This window comes from Lycium barbarum, chromosome 4, assembly GCF_019175385.1.
Source record: "Lycium barbarum isolate Lr01 chromosome 4, ASM1917538v2, whole genome shotgun sequence".
Taxonomy (NCBI): Eukaryota; Viridiplantae; Streptophyta; class Magnoliopsida; order Solanales; family Solanaceae; genus Lycium; species Lycium barbarum.
Window position 1 is genome coordinate 116,065,629 of NC_083340.1, and position 27,372 is coordinate 116,093,000.

Sequence of the window (27,372 nt, forward strand, 5' to 3'; positions counted from 1 at the left end):
TTCTCCGCTGCTCATTCCATTGCCTCGGGAAACGTGTCTCTCGTCCTTACAATTCATAAATCACACTTTAAGTCTACGGGGAGGGTCATTTAGGGGTCCTAATACTCAAAACAACTAGACAGGTCGTTACATCAAATTGTTTTTTTATGACAAAGGAATCCGCAGCCGCTACCCTTCGAGTGCGCACAGGGTAAACTCCTCTCCTGTACAATAGCCCATGAACCACACAGGAGAGGTAACCCGCACTAGGCAAGCCCCTTGCGATGAGCTCGATCCAGATGGCAAATCCCCTACTGTCGTAGGTAGGGAGTTTCGAACATGAGACCTCCGTAATGGAAGCCCTATGCTCAACCAACTGAGCCACCCTTGCGGGTATCTCTTTGAAACACTTGACACATATCACCACATTTTGGAGTTGTATTTGTATTTCCACTCTTATGGTTATTTGAGACGTTTTATGATTTATAATTGTCTTTAATGTTCCTTTAATGCTTGTAATTAATGAAAATTGGTTAAAACTGAAAACAATTCGCCTACCAAGTTGGGTTGTAGGTGCCATCAGGCTTAGGAAAATTTTGGATCGTGACACTATTGTTTTCTTCCGACAATAGACAAGTCAAATTAAAATCTATACAACTATTACATTTAATAAAACATAGGAAGTAATCTAATTCTTCAGTAAATAAGTAACCATAAAACATCAAGAGAGATTTTTTTTAGAATACTAAATATGATAATCTAATTTGGTATTTAATTAAAAGCATTTATTAGATCTTACAATTTAGATTATCATATAAGTCAAGGTAGAGCATGCACATAGTTGCAAACCTAGGATTAATGGCAGCGGCGACACTACCAACCATAGAGAAGAGGGTTTTGACCCTTAAGTCCTCAGATGGTGATGAGTTTGAATTGGAAGAATCCATCGCCATTCAATCATTGATGATCAAGAAAATGGTTGAAGATGGATGTGCCGTCGGCGTCATCCCACTCTTCAACGTGGACACAGAAACCCTCACGAAGATCATTGAATACCTCAAGATGCATCAGTTGACATCAAACCAAGAAGAAATAAAGAATTACGACAAGGAAATGGTGCGTACTAATTTGAAAACCCTCTTTAACTTCTTATCGGCTGCGAATTTCCTTGACATCATGGGTTTGCTAGATTTATGCTCCAAGGCGGTGGCTGATAGGATCAAGCATAAGTCGATTGAGGCTGTTCAAGAGATGTTCAATATCACCAGTGATTTCACCCCAGAGGAAGAAGCTGCGATCCGAAATGAGAACCCTCACGCTTTCGAAGGGGATTTTGACCACTCGCTTGACTAAGTCATAATTGATGTCATACTATTTTTTGTTTAGAAAAGTGCTCCTTTTTTATTTCTCTTTCGAGCAAAGGCCCGGTAACTAATAGGTTATGGTATGAGTTGACGCTTGTAAAAAAAATAAAAAGGGACAAATTTTAAGGGTCATATGTGTGTTCAGCATGTTCTATATGTTTGTTTCTCCATATTATATCTCTGACGTTATTCAATTTTATTTTAATTGGATGTGTTTGAATGTTATTGATAAGTATGCTCATAAGAGGTTCTAATCAGTTAGTTAGCTAAAAATTCCATTAGTTGTTATAGATATATATGCTTCAAATGTTGCCAGTTGGAAACAAATAGCGACTAGGATTTGAGTAATAGAGAAATGATGTTTTCTCCATCTTACGAGTGTTTTTATCATCCGTCTCGTGAAGATTCCCATGACATACAATTAATTCATGCCTTAGTAATTTCTTCTCCAAGCAAATGAAGTCAAAAAAGAATACTTCTATTTTCCCCCATAGTTTGTAAAGACACCCAAAAAAAAAAATGACAAAAGACACCCACAAATATCAAATAACTAAAAAAAAAATTAACACGTTGAAATAAAGCTTGAAACAAGCTGATGCTTAAAATCATTCACTCAGAGGTTTAGCGACTCCAATTGGATGTACTGCCAGTTGGTTTCAGTATACATCATGCAATCTGAGTTGGAATTGTCATTTGTACCTAAGATGAAATTTCAAGTTATTACAGTCCTCAATACAAACAAAACTCTTTCTCATTCAATTCCTCCCGTATACCCCCAAGAAAAGATTTCACTTCATAACATTCACACACGTTTCAATTTACTTAATGGAACAGTAAGCTTGTAACGCAGAACTAGATTTCAAGACCAACAAACTCAAGTCAATCGGAATGTTAAACTTAACTCTTTCTCTTCTATTTACCTAAGTATTATAATCTCTGCTTAAATTTATTTTAACTACAAAGATCAGAATGATAATTTATACTCCCTCTGTTTTAATTCATGTGAACCCTTTACTATTTGGGGAGTCTACGAGGTGGTTCTTTGACTACGTTTTCCTCACATTTTTTCTAAATTATTTGAATTATAAATTATCATGACTTATAGTACTTTTAATGTAGTTTCTAAATATATAAATTTTATTTTTACAAACTTCAAAAATCTATGTCAAAATTTAAGGTCAAAGACTCAAAGTTATAAAGTTTGATCCTCATACTCCGAAAAAATTCACATAAATTGAAACGGAGGGAGTATAAGGATGCTCTCTCATGAGAGAAGCATCTTTTAGCTTCAGAGTTTAATCAAGAGTGTCCTAAGACCAACTTCTTTGAAATTCAGTTCTTATAGTTCAAACTTCAGTGTCCTGAGGTTCAATCCTGAAAGATCAAAATTCATTCTATTGTGTTGAAGTTTGAACTGCAATTTTGTGATAAACCATGAAAAATAAAGCGAAAATAATTTTTTTTGGCATACCCACTCTTATTTTTTCCCTTCCATATTTCTTTGTTTTCGTGTGGATTTGATACTTCAACGTTTATTGATTTTCATAGTGCTAGTTCATAATAAAGAATAATAACAATTTATGCACACAATTTTTAACCTAAGTACTGAACACCTGAAGGTTTTTTAACCGCAATCCTCATGTTTATTAGAACTAGTTAGTTTTGGAACCTTGCTAAGTCAAAATGAGCAAGTTCTTTGATGACAACATCAAGATTGTCGCAACCCGATTTGCTTAAGCCGTGATAACACCTAGCCCAAACCCCTTAGGCCAACCCAATAGCATATGATATCCAATATATTAACCAAAAGACATGAAGAAGTCTTAATATAGGTAAACATCATAAGATTATAAGTCTACTCTAATATACTTAATAGGAATAGAGCAAATTTTCTAAAATGAGAACCCTAAATACATATTTCCCCCACCTAAATCTTCTCCAAAATGGGTCGTTAATGATAGGTGGCTTTATCCTAGTTGGTACTTACAAGAGATACAATGTACACCGATGGATTTTACACAGGTGTCTCTGTTTACAACTGTGTAAACCACAGTCACTTATACTTCCCAATCAGTAAGAGAAGACAGTAAACCGAGATAAATGCAAGCAGGAGTGCCTAGATAAGTTGAAGCAGGATGCTCTTCAAAATGGAAACCAAACAGCAAGGACTTAGACGCTAAGTACAACAACAACTAACAAATAACGAGGAAGTCGACTCTGATCCAACCTCCTAGTGCACTTAGAAATAAGTGTCACAAATAAAGGGAAGTCGCATTCTCCCTTCCAAACGCCTTCACATGTTTAATCTCTAAGCAATGTAAGATACTGCTCTAGGAGGTAATAGCGGCACAACATTTCTCAAAGGCAGGGTTATCAATAGTAAGGAACAGAGGCAGATCCCCGATTTGAAGATCATGGGTTCATACGACTACAATATATATAATAATAACTGGGTTCACAGTCAAATCTATAACTCTTTAGGAAATTTTTAAAAATATATAATAGAGTCTGGACAAAAATTACTGGATTCACGTGAACCCGTAACCGAAATTGTAGATCCGCCCCTAATAAGGATAATGTGCCAGGTTCCTTATTTTTATATAAAGGGTAGCGAAAAGAACCTCCTTGCCAGCCGTTTCTCCTTTCCCTGTTCGCCATTATGGTGTAACAACCTTCATCTGATGGCACAAATTTCTCTTTGTAATTCACCCTACAAGCCAGCACTGTCAGGTCCCATGCATACCATTGTTCTTTCTACCTGTTGCTAACATCTGGAGGAAGTTATACGGCCTGTCATCCAGATTCTAGGGGCGTTTGTTCTTGAGATCATGTATGTGAAGCAACGAGGAGGCACCACCAAGTTTGCGAGTCGTCTCCATCACCTGCAGCCTCCACCTTTTTAAAGAATCCTTGTGATTTTCTCCTGCTCCAAAGGTCGTATGGTACATCTTCGTTTCCAAAGACGCCATATACATCCATTTCATCCGCATTTGCATTCTTTTGCCTTCATGGGTTCAAAGCTTATTCTCCTCTCCCGGGAATTGGTTCCCCAAAATCACTTTCTCAAGCTCTGCTAAAGCTGTCTTCCCATTCTCCTTGAGTCAAGTTAACTCAGAAGAAACTTTCTTAATCAATATACGGTTTATTATACACACATCTCCATATAGAAAATACTACTCCCATTTTAAAAAATCAAGACTACTCGTAGGACAAGAAACCCTTCCTGCAACATGCAGTAATATACTTTTATATTTTAGGCCAAATACATAAAGAGGCACCTGAACTTGGCATAAAATTCCATTTAAACACCTAGACTCGTAGATGTTGCTATTGACCACTTGTACTACTACAAATTTCAGAATCCCAATCCATCACATAAGAAATTAGAAAAGAAAACACTAATTAATAACCCGTCTCCGTCATCTTCGTTCCACTTCACCCTCAAAATAAGGAACGGACAGCCACGTCGGCAAGCGTAGTTGTCCGGCGAATCGAATTTCAAAAAACAAATGGGTCGAAAGTTTCGTTGGGACGAGTACGATTCTTCTTAGATCTCTTTTCATATTTTTTCTTTCTCTGTCAAATATCGTCTTGCTGGTAAAACTCGTCTCTCGAGAAGATTTCATTGGAATACTACTTCAACCCAGATAAATCAAGAAGAAGGACGGACAAATCCGGCTAAATACCACCTGATATAATTGTTATTAGTCAATTCTTCAATTCCCTGGACCTTCACAAGCTGTTGGCATTGCTAATAATAACCAAACGGGTAAGATCTATAGTAGTAAAATACCGGAAATAAACTCTCTGAACACAAGAACGCTTGTTCATTTCTTTGAATTTGATTCTGTAGTTGGTTGAGTCTCGGCTCTTTTTCCAGCGTGTTCCTTTTTATTTTTATTTTGGCAATTAGCCTATTCATTTTACTTTTATTTTTTGGGCAATTAGAGTGTTCATTTTTATTAGTGTTGATGTGTTTTTATCATTTGTCTTGTTATGAAGGTGGAGACGGTGGCGGGTCTGGCGGCAAATTAGAGGTAAACAAGATACAAGTAAAAAATTAAAAAGAAAAAAAATCAAGACTTTTCACTCTCTTATGGGGAGTGTATTACACACACCGTGCTATGTCATCAAAAAGTGTTAAATTGATACACTTCTTTAGTAGTATAGGTGCTCAATGGGAAAAAGGATTAACTTAGGGGTCTACGGGGAAAATCATGCTAGGGCTGGGCATAAATATCGAAAATCAAAAAATCTAACCGAATCGAACCGAACTAGTTTGGTTCGGTGTTTGGTGTCCATCGTCAAAAAACCGAAATCGAAATAGCCGAACCGAAGTTTGATAAAACCGAACGCGCACCGAAATTTAATACATTACCCAAAAAAATTAAAATAGTCCAGGTCCATTAAGTTTAAAGCAAAAAAACCCCAATTGTAATAAATCCTCTTTTGCATTTGTATTCCTAATTTTCCACTTCAATTGAATAAATCAAATATCCTTAACAAAGAAAGGTAACTAGGATGTCTCTTTAGAATTAATGTATGTCCTTTTATGTGTTTTCTTAATTATTCTTACGGTATGTATATAACACCTAGTAATCCTATGTCATGATTATAGTTTTCTATTCTTGTGTATCCTGTTTGTTTGATTTTGATTTCAATTTATCAGTTTTATGTTTTATTGCTTTTGAGAATATGAATTAGTGTCAATGTAATCGCTTCTAATATTATATTAAAAAAAACGAATTGAAAAAACCGAAAGCGAACCGAACCGAACTTAACTTTAAAAAACCGAAACCGAAAGGGTTCGGTGTTTGGTGTCCACCTTCAAAAAACCGAACCCGAAATAGCCAAATCGAAGTTTGATAAAATCGAACCGAAAAACCGAACGCCCACCCCTAAATCATGCTAGTTTAAGGGCTTCTTTATGTATTCAGCCTATATTTTATCATCCAATTAGATCAGGAATCGTTCAAATAAAGAACAAAAGCTCGTCATCTCCATTGACCATGATGCAAGAACAAAGAAAGATAACTAGGATGTCTCTTTAGAATTAATGTATGTCCTTTTATGTGTTTTTTTTAATTATTCTTACGGTATGTATATATCACCTAGTAATCCTATGTCATGATTATAGTTTTCTGTTCTTGTATATCCTGTTTGTTTGATTTTGATTTCAATTTATCAGTTTTATTCAAAACATTTGTCAAAAGTAGACGGATAAATTTCAACCTTCACTGAAAGTATTTTGGCATGTGGAACCCAGCGTCTCAAGATTTTGACCCGGTTCAAAGCTCCTCAATCCACAATCCACACTAGAGTACGTTAGTATCAACTGAAAATATGATACAATATGCTAACGGCGAGGGTATCAATGGCTCCAAAATATAACAGAAGATAAAATTAAGACATTTCGTACCGTAGCGGAATATTTTTGACCCTTATCCATTTTATCATTCAACAATACAATGAAGTTGTTAAAGTAAGAATTAAGAAAACAGATCTAGATTCACATTCATCCTTGTTCACCAATAAAAACAAAGCCGACTTTACAAACGTCTTCATGTTTCAGATGTGCAGACAGGTGTATCTGGATGCATTGCCCATTCTGTCCATGAACCATCATAGACTGGTACATCAGTCCTCCCTAGTCGATGGAGGCCCTGAAAGGATAAAGATAAGCGAATGAAAACATCCCTCTTTTGTGACAATGGAATAGCCAAAATGAATTCTGGGCCTTGATTAATGTACAACAGTACAAAGGATATATGTAAGAGAGAGAGGATTCAACTAACCAAGCCAAGTATGCAAGCAGTTACACCAGTGCCACAAGAAATAACTACAGGCTTGTCCAAAGAGATACCTGCCAAAGAACCAAGTATTGTTAGAATATTTACCTAAAGAGCAGGACATTTTCAAGTAACATATATTCCATGGTTAGACAAAAAATTATTCAAGCAAAAGAAAATGGTTAGACAAAAGATTACTAGATGCAGTCAGATGATTAGAGAGAATCACATTATGGAATGAAAAAGTGCCAACTCTACATTTCAAAGGAGAACCTTTTGCCTAGCCCATAATTGAATAAACATGCAAATGCAAAAACATTCTTTTTTATCTTCCGTAATATTTGAGTTTGCTCGTGTTGTATTTTCTTCCACTTGTATTGATGCATTATCAGGCAACATGCCCAAACTCTAAGCTAAGAACATGAGACCAGTTGTTACCTTCTTGATCAAATTCTTTCTCGAGCTCTTCACGGGATAAGAGTGTCTGTGAACCATCCAGCATCTGATAAGAATCACCATAACAGAGAGATTTGAGTATACTACAGCAACAGAACTTGATCTAGGAATTAGTCAGTAAGGATTAAGCTTTGGAAACAGGGAAATACAGGCAAAAGATGTGAAGCTCACATTTTATTGTTTCACTCTTTTCATAATGATGAAGGCTACCCAAGGTTGATTCAAAGCTTCAACTAGATAGTCTCTACATAAATCATCAAGAATAGATAGAAGCTAGGAAATTAAACAGGTACTACACATGATGGGTTTTCCAGGAATTAGGTGCAAAGTCAAGCATCAGGGGACAAAGAGACAGGTATGCCTCATTTTTCAAGAAGCTTTGCAGGCAGACAAGGGCATCAGTGTAGGATCCAAGAACCAATATGCCCACAATTATTCTTGGCAGACCTGAGAAGCATTGTAATTTTTTTTTTTTCTTTTTTTGAGAAGGTAACAAAATCGATATATAAATCATCAAAGATTGTGCTGGAAACAAAAATATAAGTGTTACATCTAAGGACCAAAAAACAACTGCCATCCTTGCTTCTCTTACAAGGAGCCTAAAATTTCTAGAATTGAATATGCATCATCTATAATTTACACCAAAAACTAAAGAGAAGAATACATTTCATCTTGACCTTTTACAAAGGAGTTCATGTATCAAAAGTTCTCCCTGGCATTACCCACCTAATACCTTTGAGGTTGATAAATAGATCTCATAGCTGGCTGCTCGCTTCATAGTGTAGAGACATATGGTTGATGGTATCGACATTCTGTCCACATAAAAAGCATCTTGAACAAAGTTGAATTCCCCTCTTCCTTAAGTTATCTTGAGTAAGGACAACTTCTTTAAGAACCAAGTGAAGCAAACCAATTTATATGGCATCTTCACTTTCCATATATGTTTCCAAGGCCAGAAACTGAGTTGGGATTCCTCCTGGTTTCTGATGGTTCTGATCTTTCTATGCAGAAATGACTCTGAATCCCACTACTATACGTATCCATTTGGGTGTGTCTTCACCCTCCAGTAGACCCTTGCATTGTTTCAAAATGTTATAAAATTTGTCATTCTATGCATTTCTTAATCACATATTGGACTTCTACGTTCCAGCCCGCTTTACACAATACTTCCTTCAATGTAGCCACTCTGCTATCGATTCAAACCGTATATATCAGGATATAGTTGACTTCCAATACCCGGCCAATTATCCTCCCAGAAACGTATGTTCCTTGCATCCTTCACATTGAAATTTTAACTTGTCTAAGAGGGTTGGCCATAAATTTCTTATGGATCTCCACAGACTGGCAACCATAAGGATTGTTCACCTCTCTGGTCATCCAATAGCCCCCCATCCTTTTCATATTTTTCCTTTATTACAGTAACCCGAAGTGCTTGTTCCTCTTTTGAGTGTCTCCACAACCACTTCATCAAAAGGCATTTGTTTTGCTTTTTCCAAGTTCCTGATTCCCAGCCCCCTTGTTATTTGCTCCCTTGTTATTTGTTGATAGTTAGAGTTTCCACTTAACGAGATGTAAACCTTTCTTCTCTTTGTTTCCTTGCTAGTGGAAGTTTCTCCTCGAGGCATCTAGCCTCTGTTCCAAACTTGCAGTTACAGGAATAGTATCATTATGTAGGTAGGCAGAACATCCAAAACAAAGTTGATAAGTATCAACCTGCCTCCTAGAGATAGGTACTGTCACTTCCATCTGGCCAGTTTTTTTTTTTTCCTCACATCTTTCCAAGACTCCAGTCCAAGTATCTCTGGACTTACTTTTGGCTCCCAAAGGCATCCCCAAATAGACAGTCAGAATGCTTCCAATTTCCCCACCCACTATTTCAGCCATTTTTTGCATTCTGGGCACCTTTTTTTTTTTTTTTTTTTTTTTTGATGACATAGGAACCCGCAGCCGCTACCCTTCGGGTACACACAAGGTAAAGCCAGCTCCTGTGCTATAGCTTGCAAACCACATAGGAGAGGTAACCCGTACTAGGCAAGCCCCGTGCGACGAGCTCGACCCAGAAGGCAAATCCCCTACTGTCATAGGCAGGGGATATCGAACCTGAGACCTCCATTATGAAAGCCCCATGCTCAACCAACTGAGCCACGCACCTTATTACAGGGAAAATCTGACTTTTCCTCCCGTTAATATGAAGCCATGAAATAGCTTTAAAAAGGACAAGAATGGTCAGATATTTCAGTTGGCTCTCCTCTGCATCACAGAAAATCAAGATATCATATGCATATGAAAGTAAGTTATTTCCGGCCTTTCTGCTTGATTGTTTGCCACATCGAAAACCCCTAATCCAACAATTCTTGTGTTTAGTTTTCAACATGTTGGATCCTTCCTTAGCTAGAATAAAAAAAAATGGGGTGGGGGGAAGGGATCACTGACTTAGTCCTCTTTGAGAAGGAAAGAAACTTTCGAGGGATCCATTTATCAAGATCTGATAGTTCTTGTGCAAGACTTCATCCACTTGATCCCTTTTTCTCCCAAACCCCATCTTATGCAAAATTCCAAGCAGAAAATCTCAGTTGATATAGTCATATGCTTTTTACATGTCTAACTTGCACAAAATGCCTGATTTCTTCACCTGCAGTCTGGAATCTATACATGCATTAGCAATTAGTCCAACATCTATAATTTGTCTTCCTTTTACAAATACCTTTTGTTGTGAGTCTACAAGTTTGTGTATCACCTTTTTAAGTATTTCCGTGAGATGCTTCTTACTAAACTGATTGGTCTAAAATGCCTCAGCTCCATTCTTTTTAGGGATCAAAGCCACATATATGCTCTGAAGCATTTTTCAAACAACTCCTAATAATGAGAATTCTGAACAATTGCCATTGAATCTATTTTTGACTACCTCCTAACATTTGATGAAGAACCCCATAGTGTATCCACTTGGTACAGGAGCAACTTTATCCACTGCACAAAGCTTCAGAAACTCCAACCTCAAAGGGCTGCAATGCTTGCTGTTCCCCTGTAGAAATTGAGGACAATTGTTCACATTGCCAGAAGGCCTCCACTCCTGTCAGAGTATAACTTCTGATAAAATGTAACAATCCCCCTTTTAATATCAACTGATTCTACGATGGTTTCCCCTTCCACCATCAGTTGGTCAATGGGGTTGTTCCTCTTGTGTGCATTGGCTATTCTTTGGGAAAACGGTGTATTCCTATCACCCTGTTTGAGCCACAATGTTCTAGATCTTTGCCTCAAAGTTATTTCTTCCTTTTTAGCATACTCTTCAAATTCTATAAAAGGATTTGCTTTTCTGATAATCTCTTTCTAATTCAGACCTCTTTTGTTGTATAAAATCCAGTTTTCTGATTTGATTCAAAATCACCATATTCCCTATCTCCTGATTTACTTAAGTGCTTGAGCTCCATTCTTTCAATTTCCCTTTCACAGCTTTGGGCTTAGCAGCTAGGATGTGGTCTGGTCTTCCTTCTGTAACAAAAGATGTCCACCAATTCTTGACTCTATCATTAAAACCTTCAGTTGAAATAAGATTTAGTTTGCTCCCATCTATCACACCATAAGACTATTGGAGTGTGGTCTGAATAAATTCTAGAGTCATATGCCAGTTGCAACAGCCTCCCCCTCCTATGTTTTACTATCCCACATTATTAAAATACTCCCCTAGTTGCACTAGACTCTAATTGACCATACTTAATTCCCCTGTTTCCCCACAACTGTTTTGACTTTTTCTTATATCTCCTAATTTTATTTCCTGAAAACAGAAGATATTTGGTTTCCATTTAAGAACCAAACTATTTATCACCCTCCTCTTTGCTCTAAGATTCAATGCCCTCATATTTCAGGATATGATTTTGATATTCATTATTCCTTGTCTGAAACTTCTTTCCCCCTGTTCCTTGCCCCAGTGCTTTTGAACTTCATATCAAAGACCAAACCTTTTAATTCTTGCAGGCCTTTGATTTTAGGAGTTGCCATGATTAGTGATTCTGACTCATGTTTATTTGCCTGCCTTCTGCTATCAGTTTTCATAAAAAGAGCCCGTGCATCCTTTTTGAGTCCATGAAAATCAACCCCAAAATGCTTGCTCAATCTAATCACATCCTGGCGAACCCATAAGAATGCATCCATTTCCCCTTCGATCTCCTCCTCCTGCAATTATATGTTCAGTGGTTCTGCTTCCTCAACAGACCAGATGTCTCTGTCTACCCCTGTAGATTCAATCATTTGCATGTCCCATTTGCCCTTATAATATCAGTTTGTACTCCCCTCACCTTCGATGTTAGTCCTAGTATTTTCATGATTATCTCCTTCGTGGGTCGCCATCTCTTTTGGTTCCTGATATTGAGAATCTTCTATAATTTGAGTCGCCAATTCTCTAGAGCTGCATTTGGAGTTACCAATTACTGATTTGTTTGCTTCAATCTCCACAAAGATTGGGTCTATTTATTATAACCGGCCATAGCAAAATGGGTTGGTTTAAGAGCTGGGCCTCCGTAAATAAAACTAGGTTACTTGAAATATTTGTTTCCCCATCGCTTTAACTGGCTTAGGCTGTTGGATCAGTCTAAAACCAGATTCATTATAGTATAGCACAAGAAACTTGAATGATCTTCGTTTAGTTTCCACCTTCTTACATGTGTATCAGAATCTCTTGATGCCTCCCGTACAACAAAGCACCACCAATCCATGGTTTTTCTACTAAAAGTAGTTCTACGCATCAATTTTCTCATTTGTTCCACCCATTCCAACCAAACTTCCACCATTAATTTGAGTCTAGCGTATTACTTGAATCCCACAGCAAAGATCCTATTCTCCCCCATTTCGAGTCCATGCCAATTTTTGGATTAATCACTGATGAATAATTAATGAATAACTGTAAGGACGCCAGAAACTTTAAAAACAGCCAGAAAAGTAGTCTTTTCTGACCTTGATAACTGTGCCTGAGAGCATTTGCACACTCATTTTTGTGACTTGCATCCCCGAGAGGCATAGTAATGAAATTTCAAATTTTGGGCCTTGGCACTCAATTCACAAGGTTTTAAGCAAAATGCATCAAACTTAGTACAAGCTCATGGTTTTCATCATTGTCAATGTGAGATAAAGGTGACATTCAAAGTGAGAAAACTTATAATGTCATGCACTCGATAATCCAGGTGATACCAATGATTGGAAGTCAATTCTCTTCCATTCTCCATGGTTAAGGTGCGACGAATGCACTGTGGAAATATGGGACAAATAATTTAACTTATTCAACTGGAAATACTTTGTCATATCTTCATTAAGAGCAAGAAATATTCTATACAGGAGATGAACAGAAAAACTGCCATACAATATTGAAAAGATCATTTTTGTTCCTTCAACGAACAGATCCTCACCTGTGGAAAAGGAATACACTTGCTCCCCGGTATATGTCCACTACTAATTCCTTTGCGAGGCTCTGGTGCAACACCATCAAACCTAAAACAGTGCAAAACAGAACTCTAGATGATTAACTGTATGAAAACATTAAACTTGCGTAAAATGAACTAGATGATTTACACATTACACAATCACAGTTGCTTCAGACCACTGTAGTTGATTATGAATTTATGCCCTCTATTACCTCTTCTTAATAAAAGTTCATTTCCCAACATACGGTCAGGTACATTTTATCTTTAGATATCCAAATAAAGAACTATTTCCCCACAACAATATATCTTAAATTTGTAGGTTTTAGGTACCACACTTACGTAGCTTGTGAATATGCCCTACCCTGTAAATAGTTGAAGAAAACAATCGCAGTTCTTGCAAATAAAAACGACTACGAGAGCACCTTCACCAAAACAACTTGAAAATGTGAACATGCCCTACCCCGTAAAAACTATTCTTGAACAGATGAATTTTTCCTAGACCTTAATCAAGTACATACAAACAGTAGATACCAATCCTTTTTTATTGGAAAGCAAAGAACTGGCGCCACAAAGGGAAGAAATCCTACTGTAAAAGTTAATGTGAGAAATGCTCCTTTGGCATCACTTGAAGAAAGACGCTGCTAATATTCTAGAAATGTAAAGAGAACATATATATATAAGCACCTCAACTAGTCTATTCCAGATGTGTAATGAGTGGTCCATTCACGAACCAGTAGATATTTGAGATGATTTAAATCCTAAAATAACTCCTAACTCGATGGCCACGGTAAACCTGAGCAGCTTTAGGAAAAATATAATTGCAACGTCTTCCATCCTTTCTCACAATAACCACTAAGAATGTTTATCCAATTTTTCCTACTCAGTAAGGCACATCCGCCATTACAAACCGTTCAAGGTGGCTATGCCAACATTCACATCAGGAAAAGAGGTTTCTGCCTTCATGTCCTAAAGATTATGTAGCATAAGAAAGAAATACATATTCAGGCAATCTAATTATCTAAATGACAACAACATACTCAGTCAAGTGGGGTCTGGGGAGGGTAGTGTGTAGCAGACCTTACCCCTACCTTGTGAAAGAAGTGAGCGCGAGGGGACTAGAACCCTCGCCGATTATAGAAGCAAAGATTTAGTGGGTTCCTTTCTGCCGCGGAACCATCCGGCTTTTTAATTATCTAAATGACAAGGCATGCCAAAATACTTTTTGAAAATTGGTAAATTGTATTCCTCAGCATTAAGGATATGCTGGAGACCTCCAAAAAGTTATCCACAAGGAGCAGTAAGATGAAAACTATTTACATGCTTCCTAAAAAGTCTGCCAACTTTTCTGCTCCCTCTACATTTGCTTCTTTACACCAAAAATGAAAATTTGCAATACAGTTCCACTTAATTTTCTGCAGAGTATTAAATTTATCCTCAAAACACCTCCCATTCCTCTCCTTCCAAATTGTCCACCAGATGCATGATGGAACTGCTCTCCACCATTTCTTTTGAGATTTGCTTCCTCCTCTTCTAATCCAGCAACTTAGTAAATCAGCTGTGCGTTCTGGCATGGTCCAACTGTTTCCAGTGAGGCTGAAGAACAGTGACCAAAGATGGGCTGTCACTCTACAGTGCAAAAACAAATGACTGTTTGTTTCTGCAGTCTCATTGCAGAAATAGCATCTAGAGACCAATTGCATTCCCCTCTTCTGTAAGACTTCATGGGTGAGACAGGCTTTTCTGGTCACAAGCCAAGTGAAGCACTTGATTTTGGATGGTACCAAACTTTTGCACACCTTTGTCCATGGACCTGTTCTTCCTCCTGGTTGCTCCAGCACTTCCAATTTGTGTATTCTTCTGACTGAGAAACTCCCATCACTGTGATGTTTCCAGTTGATTACATCTGGAGTTGGAGAAGTCCCTCTAAACTTATCAACTTCCTTCAAGAGCTCAGCCACCCTGCCAATTTACCAATCATTCAAATTTCTTCTAAAACAAATATTCCACCCTTGTGGAGTCCAGGACTCTGCCACAGTAGTATCAGGGATGCTGCAAATGGTAAATAGATCAGGAAAAGTGTTCATCAAAGGAGCTTGCCCAATCCAGACTTACTTCCAAAATAGTACCTTAGTGCCTTCACCCACCATACAAACTATATGTTCATTTAGACTTGGCCACAAGTTTCTTATAGTCCTCCAAACTGAAACACAATAAGTACTGACCACCTCATTAGTGCACCACTGATTTGTCTAACCATACTTATTTCTGATTACATCCTTCCACAGAGCTTGATCTTCATTCACATATCTCCATAACCACTTCATCAATAAGCTATTATTGTGAAGTTTTATATTTCTAACACCAAGACCCCCTACTTTCTTATCAAGCTGAACCTCATCCCAATTCACCAAATGAATACCCTTACTTTCCCTATTCCCATTCCAAAGAAAGTCCCTCCTAAGCTTATCTAGTTTGTCCACCACCCCCGCTGGAATAGGGAACAAAGACATCACATAAGTGGGTAATGAATCTAACACTGCATTTATCTAGGTCAGTCTACCTCCAAGGGAAAGGTATTGAGACTTCCATTTTGAGATCTTCGTTTCTGTTCTCTATAATCCCATCCCAGATGCCCACCTCTTTGTGCTTGTAACCCAAGGGCATGCCTAAGTATGTTGTTGGTAGTTGGTCAATCTTGCAACCCAGAATCCCAGCTAGTCCTTCTATTTGAGTCAGATCTTGAATAGGAAAAATGCTGCTCTTCCTCCAGTTGACCTTCAGCCCAGAAGTAGCTTCAAAGATTACGAGTATCATTCTTATAAAACTGATTTGAGCTTCTTCTGGATCACAAAAGATGGATAGTGTCATCTGCGTAGAGTAGATGACAAATTTCCACATTTTCCTCCGGTCTGGTGCTTATTTGAAAACCCTTCAACCATCTCTTTTGCATAGCTAATCTTACCATACTGTTGAGTCCTTCCATGGCAATGATGAATAGGAAAGTTGAAAGAGGATCACCTTGCCTGAGTCCTCTTTCAGAAGGCAAAAAAACCCCAGGTTCTCCATTCACAAGTATAGAGAACCTGACAGTTTTGATACAGAAACCCATCCACTTCAACCATCTTGCTCCAAACCCCATTTGCCTCAATATACTCAGAAGATAATCCCAATTAACATGGTCATAAGCCTTTTCAATGTCTAGCTTACACATGATGCCAGGTTCTACAATTCTCATTCTTGAGTCCACACATTCACTTGCTATGAGTGCTGCATCCATAATTTGCCTCCCTTTAATAAATGCCATCTGGTGTTTGTTGACTAGCTTATGCCCCACGTTTTTAAGTCTTTCTGCTAATACCTTACCAATTATTTTGTAAATACCACTTATGAGACTTATTGGTCTGAAATCTCTGAGTTCAGCTTCACCATTCTTCTTGGGGATTAAAGCCACATAGGTAGCATTAAAGCTCTTTTCGAAAACCTGATGCTGGTGGAAATGTTGAAGGTTCCCCATGATATCAACTTTCAGCAAATCCCAAAAAGTTTGATAAAAGCTCATTGTTAACCCATCAGGTCCAGGAGCCTTGTCACTAGCACATAGTTTGATAACTAAGAACTTCCTCCTCTTCGAATTGTCTTTGTAGCCATTCCTGCTCCTCATTATCAATAACAGCATTTCCGGTAAGATTAAATCCAGGTCTCCAATCTTTTGTTTCACTGTATAGCTTCTGATAAAAACTCAGAATTGCCCCTTTGATCTGTTCTGAATCAGTAACTGTGACTCCCTCTATATCCAAAGACTCCATAGAATTGAATCTCTTATGAGCTGTGGCCATCCTATGAAAGAATTTGGTATTTTTGTCCCCACTTTTTAGCCACTGAATTCTCGACCTCTGTCTCCATGCTATTTCCTCATTCCTAACTACCTCTTCAAACTCCATAGCAAGATGAGTTTTTTGAAGTAGCTCATCCTCTGTAAGAGATCTCTGTTCCTGAATATTTTCAAAACTGGATACCTGGTTCAAAATGTCTTCTCTCCTCTGTTTCCAGTTGTTTCTGTTTTCTTTGCCCCAACTTTTCAGTTTTTCCTTTAGTAACTTCAACTTAGATGCCAAAATAAAAGGAGGTGTGCCATCCACAATGAAAGAATTCCACCAGTCTTGCACTTTTTCCTTAAAGCCCTCCACTCCTAGCCACCATTGTTCAAATTTGAAGTATGACTTCTTTAAATCCATGTCTCCACATGTTAGCAAAACTGGATTATGATCTGATTCAACATTGGGAAAAGTTGATTGTTTGATCTGCATAAATATTTCCTCCCATTGACTGGAGTACAGGAACCTATCAAGTCTTGACGCACTCCTATGATTTTCTCCTCTTCTCCAAGTAGATGATCCTCCAAATAAAGGAGGATCAACCAATTCCATGTCATTGATCCATTCTGAAAATTCTGCCATTGCCCCTGTGATTCTGTTGCAATTTGCTCTCTCGAAAGGGTATCTGGTAATGTTAAAATCACCACATATTACCCAAGGTCCCTCACATAAACTCCTAACAGCAGCCAATTCCCACCAAAGCTCCCCTCTTACCACTCTATCACAAACTGCATAGACAGCACTCAAAAACCAAGTAAGTTCCTGATTGATACAAGTAAACTTACATGTTAGCATCTGGTCACCACACTCCACTAGCTCCCCTATCCAGTATCTTTTATCCCACATCACCACAATACCTCCACTCCTCCCTATTGCATCCATATGTACCTCCCCCATCCATCTGTTGTGCCATAATTGATCTAATAAGTTCTCTTCAGCCCCCCCCCCCCCCCCCCCCCTCCTTGTTGGATTATTCCCCTGACTAAATCCCTTTTTTGCACCATGTTTAACCCCCTCACATTCCATGACATTATTTTTAGCTTCATTTGATGTTTAATGATGTGTTTCTCCTTCTGCCTCTTGGCTCCCCATCCTTGAACTTCATATCGAAAGCTAAATTCCTAACTTCTTTTGGTATAATATTCAACCTGTTTTCCGAACAGGCACCTTTATCATCCTGCTGAGAAGCACCCCTCTTTTGATCAATTCTCATAAACATTTCCAATGCTATTTCTTCACAACCTTTGAACGCTGCTCCGAATTCTTTGCTCATTCTGATCACATTTGAATGAACCCACAAAGTAGCACTATTTTCGATCTCCAGTTCACTGATTCCTTCTTCGATTTGAAGTGGAATTGGTTCTTTGCTCATCTCCAATTGCATTGTAGTATCCCTCTCGTCCCCCGTCTTCTCCTCATCAAGATACGGTTGCATACTGATAATCTCCATTGCATTATCTTCGTGATCCGAGTCGGAATCTACATGCATGACATCTTCCCCTTTTTGTGTTGTGATTTCTGTAACTGTTGGTGGAGTAATTCTCATCAAAGCCTCCTCTGCATCACAGTCAAAAGTTGAAGACTGTTGATGTGCAACCAGGTTTGTGTTAATAAACTTGGTAAAAGGCTCAGCCACTAAAGGCTTTTTGGGCTCCCCTTTTTTAAAATTCTATTACCCGAGCTGTAAACTTAAATGGCCCAAAGTTCTCTGGCCCACTAGTAAATTCCAAAATGGGTTTAAATGAGTCCCCTTTAGGGTTTTCCTCAGATCCTCCCTCTCTTTCCACATTACTACTGGACCCCACAGTGTCCTTTATAACCATTTCATTAACCGAAGGATCTTTGCCTTCTCTCCTAATCCCAAAGTTCTGTGAAGTCAACATCTCCAAGGACAATTCCACAGGCTTTTCCCCTTCTTTTCCAACCTAGGACTGACACCTAGGTTTTCGAGCTCCCCCACCTCCAATTTTCGAAATATCGCCGGAGCTTCAATCCAAACTGGGAGAGAAAAAATCAATCCACCATTCGCGATCTCAACTTCTCTGGGAATATTATCAATGGGTCCTTTCACTTTGATTCGGGCCCATCGAAGATGATTTTTCAGCATGGTCTCCTCTTCTGTTTCAAGCCACCCCCCACATTTATTTCCTATCTCTTTCATGATATTATCTCACCATAGTTGGAGAGGTAAACCTAGAATTCGTATCCAGAACCACTTGAACTTGTAGTGGTCTGGATATGCCCCTGCCGTCGGTGACCACCAATCTACCCTTAGCTGCTTTCCTTGCCTCTTCCAGTTGCCCATAAGAATGTGCTCTGCATCTTTCCTTGACTGGAACTCAAACAGAAATTGAATACCATTCATGTCAAATACCTGAATATTATGAACTCCTTTCCATGTTTGTTGAGCCCATTTTCTCACATCATTCCTTGTAGGAATCTTGTCACATTCTGGAAAACTCCCTACAAGGCATCTCTGTAAAATATCTTTTTCACAAGGACAAGATGAAACTGTCAGAATTTTCTGCTCTGTGGAGACAGCTGGCTCCTGCCATGCCCATCTGCTCTTATTGACAGCTTCTTTGTAGCTTCCTCCTCCCTTCAAAGACTTATGATGTATCTCCCCTGTTACTGGAACTGAGTGGTTCATTAAAGACCCCCTATTTATGAAGCTTTCAATGCGATCAACCAGCCCTCATTGGCCTTGTTCTCTGGGATAATAATGACAGTTCTTCTATGACCATTAACTGTAATAACAGACAGAAACCGACCAAACTTGTTGAACTTCAAAGAGCAAAAGATGTTGGTAGAGACATCCTTGCCCTTCCATGTCTTGAACATCTTACCCCTGATTTCTGATGCTTCTTTCATCCTTCTGCATAACCACCAGAGGGCCCCCTTACTCAATATCATCCTCCTTAAGTGAAGTCTTGCACTTTCCACCCCCTCAAACCAAGTTTCACTGGAAGACTTGGTTTCCGTTAGGTCATAAGATTTCCCCCCAATCTAAAATAAATACGATTTTCCATAATGAAAAAAAGGCTTTCAAAAAATTAAAATGGATGAAGATTCCGGTAGTAGAAGACCACCGGAAAGGGATTCCAAGACCCATAAGGGACCCTAGAGAGAAATCTTGGGATTAGTGCCTGGGACCATTTTCTAGCTGCAACTTTTTTCAAGTGTTTTTTTTTTTTTTTGACAAGGCATGCCAAAATATATTACCCCCACCGTTCTAATCACAACATAGTAGAACAGCAGACTCTTTGACTAGCATATTGAACTAATTGTTCATAAGGAAAGCATCCAACAAGGTCCTATAGATGACAAGACATGCCAAAAAATATTACTCCCTAATCATACGACATATTTAACAAGAGCACAAAGACAATTTGACTTGCATATTGAACTAACTGCTGAAAAGGAGAGCATAACCTCATTATTTAAGTTTGAAGTTGAATTCTCAAAGTATGGGATGGTCAAATTGAACATCACTATTATTCATAACATGTGCCAAATATTTTCAGACTTAATGTGTCACATAAATTAGGAGGAAGAAGTAACATCCAATGGTAAATCCACAAGGATTGTAATTGCTTCAAGAGCTAAAGGATAAATAAAATATAATCTCATCTTCATGCGAGTGTTGTTGAACAAATAGTTTAGCATATTAGTTTATAATACATAAAATAAAAAAAATAAAAAAAAATGAGTTTGCAGACATCATGAAGTACCTAGCTTTGGATCGAGCATCTATATGCTGATATGTCTTGTCTTGAATGTTCCTTTTAACCTGAAAATATAAACAAATCATATCTCCATATCTATAGCTAAGCTAGAAGTATTCTGCTAAGAATACTTACTACACTTATGGAGAGTATATATTGAAAGATTCGATCCTTTTGACATACGTTAAGTGACAAGATTGTGTTCACATTTTTTCCAGTATTGGACTATCATACAATCATCAAACTACTACCCTTCACAAAGAGCGGCTATAACCAGCTTCCCCAACAATCAAACAGATCTAAGTATTCCATAGAAAACAACCTCCAATGGTCATACTCCTAGATTTTCTTCACAAACTTCGTGGAATTCTCCCCGTCATTCAAGGAAACTGAGGCAGATTTTTGCAGAACAAAGTTGCAATAAGGGTCACAAATATGAACCAACAGCCTCGCGATCTAATACCCACTAAATCACAGTCCATTCTTAGTTCTGTTTTTATTTTGCTTTTTGAACTGTAAATATTGTTCCGAGCACAGTCTCTGTGCTGGATATTTTATAATACTACTGGTACCATTCTCAAAAAAAAAAATGTAATTTTAAGCGGTTGGATTTAAATATAGCCTAAATGTCAATAATCCAAAAAAGGTCCTTGCCATTACCACCAGCTTCAGTGATACATGGCTAGATACAGCAAGTGTTGTAGGCATAAAGCACAACAAGAAAACCAACCTGATCGAAAGTCCAGACAAGATGAGGCTGAAACTTGGTCTGAAAGATAGTAGGTCCAACCTGCACATGAAAAGTCCTAAGAAAAATATTACATAAACTACATTAGATGCACAACTTCAGAAGCAACGAAGAGAGGGGGAGTGAAAATGTACCAAAAAGTTCTATAAGGCAAGGAAAACTGAGGTTTCAACTTTATATTCATAAATTCCAACTGGACAAAAGAATGATTGAGAAGGCATCTTCATCATACTCAGGCCCAAGAAAACAAAGCATTAAAGAAATGGGAACTTCTCAAACATCAACATCATTTACATAGGACAAGTTGCACCAAAAGCTAAAAAGATATTACATCTAAGTTTAATGCTATGTATATTTCTTCTTTTGCCTTCAAAACTTATGCTGTTTCTTTCTGTCCAAATTGTCCACCAAATGACCAAAGGTGTAGTGTTCCAAATCTTGCATGTCTTCTTATTGAGCACAACTCTGCAAAAAATCCAGAATAGAGTGGGGCATTGTCTAGTTCATGTTAAAAATTGCAATGAACATGCTCCAAAACTGGTGAGTGAACAAGTCTGCTTTCATGATTGAAGATGCGGCAAAGTACATAATGCAATCATGTATCTGACCGACACTGCTATCCTATGGTGCAGACTGCAGAAAGAAGCAGACATGGAGAAGGTCTCTGCCACATTGACACTCGGGGACCAGTTCAAGAATAAGCTTAAAAGCCAGTCCTATCCTGTCAATGTCATATATGAGGCTCTGTGCAAGTTGAAGGAGTCGAAGCAACCCACACTATCCAAGACTATGTGAAGGAATTTACAAACCTCATGCTTCAAATCCCTAACCTGACTGGAGATCTCCTTTCACACTTCACGGATGACCTCGAGAAATTGGGCTAAATACGAGTATGAGAGTTTGACCATCTTCAACAGTCATTCCTACCTTCTAACTAATTTATAGCATAAGACCACAACCCTTAGTGCTTTGATTGACGGCATTAAGTTTGACCATGATTTCATCTCCAACCTTGTCTAAGGACTTCCTTTGGATTGTCCTAGGGCACCACGCTGATCAGGTGATATAGGATTCGCAATGATTTTAGGTTACGAAGTGGAAAAATTCCCTACAGTCTACCTTACAAGTATTTAGGAGCAAAATATAAAGATCTTGGTGCTTGGCAAAGTGTCATTAATAGATGTGAGAAGAAGCTGACTCCCTCGAAGAAGCAATAATTATCTTTTGAAGGAAAGACTTACATTATCTACAGCATTTTCGATGAAATTCCCATCTACCTGATGTCTTTACTATCTATCCTTGTGAATATTGAAAAGAAGCTCAATAAGATAAGAAGCAATTTTCTATGGGAAGAAAATTCTGGGAAGAAGAGAATGCAACTGTAACCATGGAACAAGAAATGGAAGGAAAGGAGTCAAGAACTTGAAATATCATAACAAAAGTCTACTCTTCAAATGGCACTGGGGGTATAACGATAGCAGCAATGTTGTAGTCCTTCTGGAAGAATATACTAGATGTTAAGTATGGGAAAGTCTATCACAATGTACAAAAACATTAAACACTTCTTATTAAACTGCATCTTGGGAATCAATTAGGATTCTAGGAGAGAAATTTCTAGGAAAATCAGTATGAAAATGGGTAATGGGAGGAAGATTAGACTTTGGACAGACAAATGGGTTGAAGAGTGTACACTAAAACAGATATTCCAGGATCTATATAATATTGCCACAAACAAATGTTGTACAGTCTCTGAATACTGCAGTGAAGATGTGGAAACGGAACTATGAGAGATTGGTGGAAATAGAAAAGGTCATTCAACTGCTGCAAATAGTGGAAGAAGTAAAACTGGAGAAGTATCAACGCGATTTTATAGTATGAAGAAGAAGCAGGGATAAAGGAGGAGGGTTGCCGAGGGTCAATCGGAAACAGCCTCCCTACCCAGGTAGGGGTAAGGCTGCGTACATCTTACCCTCCCCAGACCCCACTATTGTGGGATTACACTGGGTAGTGACCAAGACCAAGAAGAAGCAGGGATGGGCTTTTTTAAGTCAAGTCCTGCTATAAAATTCTGCATCAGCAGGAAATTGGTGCTGAGAATCAGTGACCTTGGAGAATGATTTGGAAGGTTAGCGTCCAACCAAAAGTAGCATGCTTTGGGTAGTTTTTATATAATGGTGCTTGGTCGACGCAAGACAATTTACAGGTGAGAACATCCATTATGCAGATGCTTTTCGTGTGAAGATTCCTTAGAATCAGTTAATCATCCCTTTCAACATTGCAGACAATCCGGCAGATATGGAAAATCAGTGACCTTGGAGAATGATTTGGAGGTTAAAGTCCCCGCAAAAGTAGCAAGCTTTGGAGAATGATTTGGAAGTTAAAGTCCCTGCAAAAGTAGCAAGCTTTGGGTGGGTTGTAACTCATAGTTGGAATTAATGGGTCATGCCAAGAGACTTCACACAATCTCTCAACAGTTGGCAAGCACAAGAGATTGGAAGACGAAAGAAACAGATCTGGTGCTCCCCTACTTTGTGTATACCCTGGAGTATATGGTAAGAAAGGAATCATAGGTGTTACTGGCAAAGGGAACATAATACTTTTGTGAAGTGTAGTTGTCTTGTCTTTAATACTTGCATTTTTGGAACAAAGGAGATACAGTTAAGGAGCAAGGAAATATGATGGACTTAATTGACTCCTTAAGCATATAGTAGGAGTTTTTAAGTCCACCTCTTGTAATTTTTGTACCGTCTGGGTATTGTTTTCAGTAAATTTACTTATAAAAAAAGAATAAATTTTCCTTGAGTAGAGAAATATTTCTTAAATCACTTGAGGAGAAAAAGATCTAAAAAGACAGTCTGACTGGAGTTTTAAATAAAACATGAACTAGATGCTCTCGTCTGAGGAACCCTCTGGATATTCAAGAAGCACCAAGAGAGCCACTATTTAAACATTATCCGGACTGATGCAGCAAAGTCCCGAGAAGACAATATAACTCGGAGAATCTTGTCCTATTGCTTCAAAAGGTGCTATGGAATGGTTAAAGAAAAAATAACTACTTCTGGAATCTTGTTTTGTTTAAAGATATGCAAGCACAGTAAGCTCAAAAGAAATGGAGTTATATTTAACTTACCATCTGTCCTTGGTATACTTTCTCAATTGCCTCGCTGGCAGCACTAGCTTTCAGAATTGCATCATTAGATGCACTTAATTCGACATCATAACCTGAAGCATGCCATTTTGGCAAGCCACCATCCAAAACCCAAACTTTGTCATGTCCAAAAGCTCGAAACATCCTGATTACCCATTTTACCATTGATTAGACACTTTTGGATGACATGAGCTTTATCTGCCTTTTAACATCAATTGAATAACTCACCACCAAACACGGGCAGCACTGAAAATGCCCTTGCCATCGTATACGACGACCCCATCTTTGTTTGTGATACCAAGAGCAGATACAGCAGCTGCAAATGCTTCTTCGGATGGCAACATATGCGGCAACTGATAAATCAACAAAATGACAAATTAATGAAGCTCTTATATCATAAAAGGTGATGACATCTATCTCACAAGCATGCTGAAGCTAGCTGAAGCATCTACTACAGTATAAAAACCTATATGGGACTAAAATGAAACAAAAGACGGTACAATAGAAGAGACACTGAAGCCAGAGAAAGTTTAGTAACTAGCAAAGATTATGTCGAGCAAAATCAATCTTTCAAGAGGAGAAATAAATTAGCAGGGAAGGTGTCTCACATTTGTAGTTCGATCAGATATTCCATCTATATCAAAGAATAGTGCTCCAGGAATGTGCCCGACCTGTTCTACCAGAAAAACAGAAAGAAAGTGACAGGTTGAACAAAATTACCATAAATGAGACTATGAGAAAATGAAAATTGCTTATCTATGAACATATTTACAACAAAGCAACCAGAGATTCAAGATAAAGCAGTATCATTAAAAAAAGAATTTCTTAGGAGTCAGCACCTGATACTCCTGGATTGGATTTCTCTGCTCATCTGGCATGTACCAAGATGCATCTAACACCTTTAAAAGAAAAGGAAAAAGAAGCAGCATCTCAGTTCCATATGACAGATGCCTTACATAATACAATCGGCACCACATACCCCACCCAAAAAATTGAAAGAGAACGAAAACATATGCAAAACCGTTGCTAAATAGAATTAAACGGAAACGGAAAATAATTGTATGTTTTAAAGGCATGGGTTGAGTGAACAAAAGATTGCAAATTTAGGGGTGTGTTTGGTATGGAGGAAAACATTTTCCGATTTTTCCATGTTTGGTTGGTCAAAATGTTTTGGAAAACATTTTCTCTAGAAAAACAAGTTCCTTAAAAATGAGGAAATTGACTTCCCTAATGGAAGTAGGAAAACAAGCTCCATAAGTAAAATTCCAAGTTCACTGTCACCTCGTCACCCATCAAATCCCCCAAATCCCACCCCTTGACCATCCCACCACCCCTGAACCCCCACTTCCCACCCCATCCCATCCCCATCGGTGTTTCTCTAGATTACACATAAATGCTCTTAGCATAATATTTTTTTTCTTTACTTACCAAACACTAGAAAATAAGTAAGAAACCTACTTGTTTTCCAAAAAAACATTTTCCATGGAAAACATTTTCCTTTATACCAAACACACCCTAGGTTTAATATTGAGAGCAGAAAATGTAGTTAGAAAGTTCTAATAAGGGCCATACTATCACCAACTTAATTCTTTACCAAGTGTTTGACTGGTCCACACTGCAGGTAGGACTAAGACTGAAAAGTTCAATCACACACCTTTAAATCGGGGTCTTTAAGGTGTGCATGGAGCCAGTCAACCGAAACAACAGGTTCATTGGTTGATATTGCTAGTGTTGAGAATGATGGTTGTGCTCCAACCGTTGAGGAAGCCATACAACGGGTAAAAGAACCTTTAACCTTGTTCGAGTAGCAAGTCGGAGCTGCTTGTGAGTGAAATGGTTTCCTCTGCAAGGATTAAGCAAATGATGAACATTCTTGCAACTTTCTAAGGAAAATGAATTCAAGAATATACAAACCAGAACGTGGTGCTGCTGCTAAGTGTTTTCACATGACATAATTGAAATCACAATTTTTCCATGCACTAAAAATTCCAATAACTTTTACTCTTAACCTTTCCAGTAAGAGGAACAAAACCATATCTTAGAGTATAAGCTTAATCCATAATGAGATTGTAACTCCTCCAGATAACAAAAATAGAACGCAAAAGATGAAGAATTACCTAAAACTAATACATAAATATATTTTATTTTATTTTTGAAGTGCCAGTTAAGGATCCGTTTGGCCATAAAAATCATTCACTTTTTTCCAGAATAATTTTTCACTTTATTTTAAAATCAGTAGCTGGACATGAAAATTACAAATTCAACTCTATACAGTATTTCAAATCTGGAAAACAAGTTATAACCTGTTTGATAACTTGTTTTCCAACTCAATTTTCACTCAACTCCATCTTCAACTCCAATTCCATAAGTTCCAACTAAAGTGAAAAAAAAAAAAAAATTGGAATCTACGGCCAAAATAAAAATGAACCATATTGAATACAAAACGATAAAGGAAATCAAAGAGAGATAGTGTGCATTGAGGTTGATGCAACTGGGCAAAAAAAAAAAGAAAAAAGCAAGAAAGTTAACTTTTACATCTTATTAGCAATACGCAATTATTAAAACAGATGATCTCCAAAGAACCAGGCTTCAAAATAGCTACGACCCATTGAAGAAAATGCATTAAAAGCAGATTGAATACCAAGCAGAAGCAAAACCAAAAAGGAAATCAAAGAGTAAGAAGAGGAACTAACGAGAAGAAATAAGGGAGTGTGGGAGAAAGAAAGTGGAAGATTTAAGAAGAAATCGAGTGTTGGATAGAGTCCGGAATCAAAATGGCCAAAAAAAGAATCATTTTGCACCGAAATAACCCCCAACAAAAAACAATGTTATAAAGTAACTTTAGCGCAATAATTTACTGCACAAAAATGGAGT

The 27,372-nt window shown here is 38.0% G+C and overlaps 2 protein-coding genes across 7 annotated transcripts; one reads left to right on the top strand and one right to left on the bottom strand.

Annotated features, from left to right (window-relative positions):
• The first annotated feature begins 597 nt into the window (after positions 1-597).
• Positions 598-1,616, top strand: LOC132638534 (SKP1-like protein 14). Its single transcript, XM_060355379.1, has one exon. It carries the CDS (start codon positions 811-813, stop codon positions 1,330-1,332), a length of 522 nt encoding a protein of 173 aa, XP_060211362.1. The 5' UTR covers positions 598-810; the 3' UTR covers positions 1,333-1,616.
• A 5,094-nt stretch (positions 1,617-6,710) lies between these two features.
• On the bottom strand, positions 6,711-27,303 carry LOC132636260 (thiosulfate/3-mercaptopyruvate sulfurtransferase 1, mitochondrial-like). 6 transcript variants are annotated; one of them, XM_060353025.1, is made up of 13 exons: positions 27,192-27,210; positions 27,034-27,096; positions 26,153-26,341; positions 25,338-25,397; positions 25,107-25,169; positions 24,727-24,851; positions 24,481-24,643; positions 21,333-21,392; positions 20,609-20,667; positions 12,988-13,069; positions 7,571-7,634; positions 7,139-7,206; positions 6,711-7,006 (listed from the first exon to the last, which is right to left on the bottom strand). In XM_060353025.1, the coding sequence occupies exons 3-13, from the start codon at positions 26,267-26,269 to the stop codon at positions 6,905-6,907; spliced, it is 963 nt and encodes a 320-aa protein (XP_060209008.1). In that variant the 5' UTR covers positions 26,270-26,341; positions 27,034-27,096; positions 27,192-27,210; the 3' UTR covers positions 6,711-6,904. The 6 variants fall into 6 exon arrangements, with proteins under 6 accessions (XP_060209008.1, XP_060209010.1, XP_060209009.1 ...); XM_060353027.1 differs by lacking the exon at positions 27,034-27,096 and adding an exon at positions 26,802-26,873 and having other exon boundaries at positions 27,192-27,207; XM_060353026.1 differs by lacking the exon at positions 27,192-27,210 and adding an exon at positions 26,802-26,873 and having other exon boundaries at positions 27,034-27,185.
• Between the last annotated feature and the right edge of the window lie 69 nt (positions 27,304-27,372).

What these genes read in the sequence shown, in the direction of transcription:
- LOC132636260 (XM_060353029.1), bottom strand. Translation starts at nt 26,269, where the DNA reads ATGGCTTCCTCAACGGTTGGAGCACAACCATCATTCTCAACACTAGCA. An exon ending in TTAAAGACCCCGATTTAAAG is followed by an intron (nt 25,398 to 26,152) that starts GTGTGTGATTGA and finishes TTTCTTTTAAAG; the next exon opens with GTGTTAGATGCATCTTGGTA. An exon ending in AGTGCTGCCCGTGTTTGGTG is followed by an intron (nt 24,644 to 24,726) that starts GTGAGTTATTCA and finishes ATGGGTAATCAG; the next exon opens with GATGTTTCGAGCTTTTGGAC.
- LOC132638534 (XM_060355379.1), top strand. Translation starts at nt 811, where the DNA reads ATGCACATAGTTGCAAACCTAGGATTAATGGCAGCGGCGACACTACCA.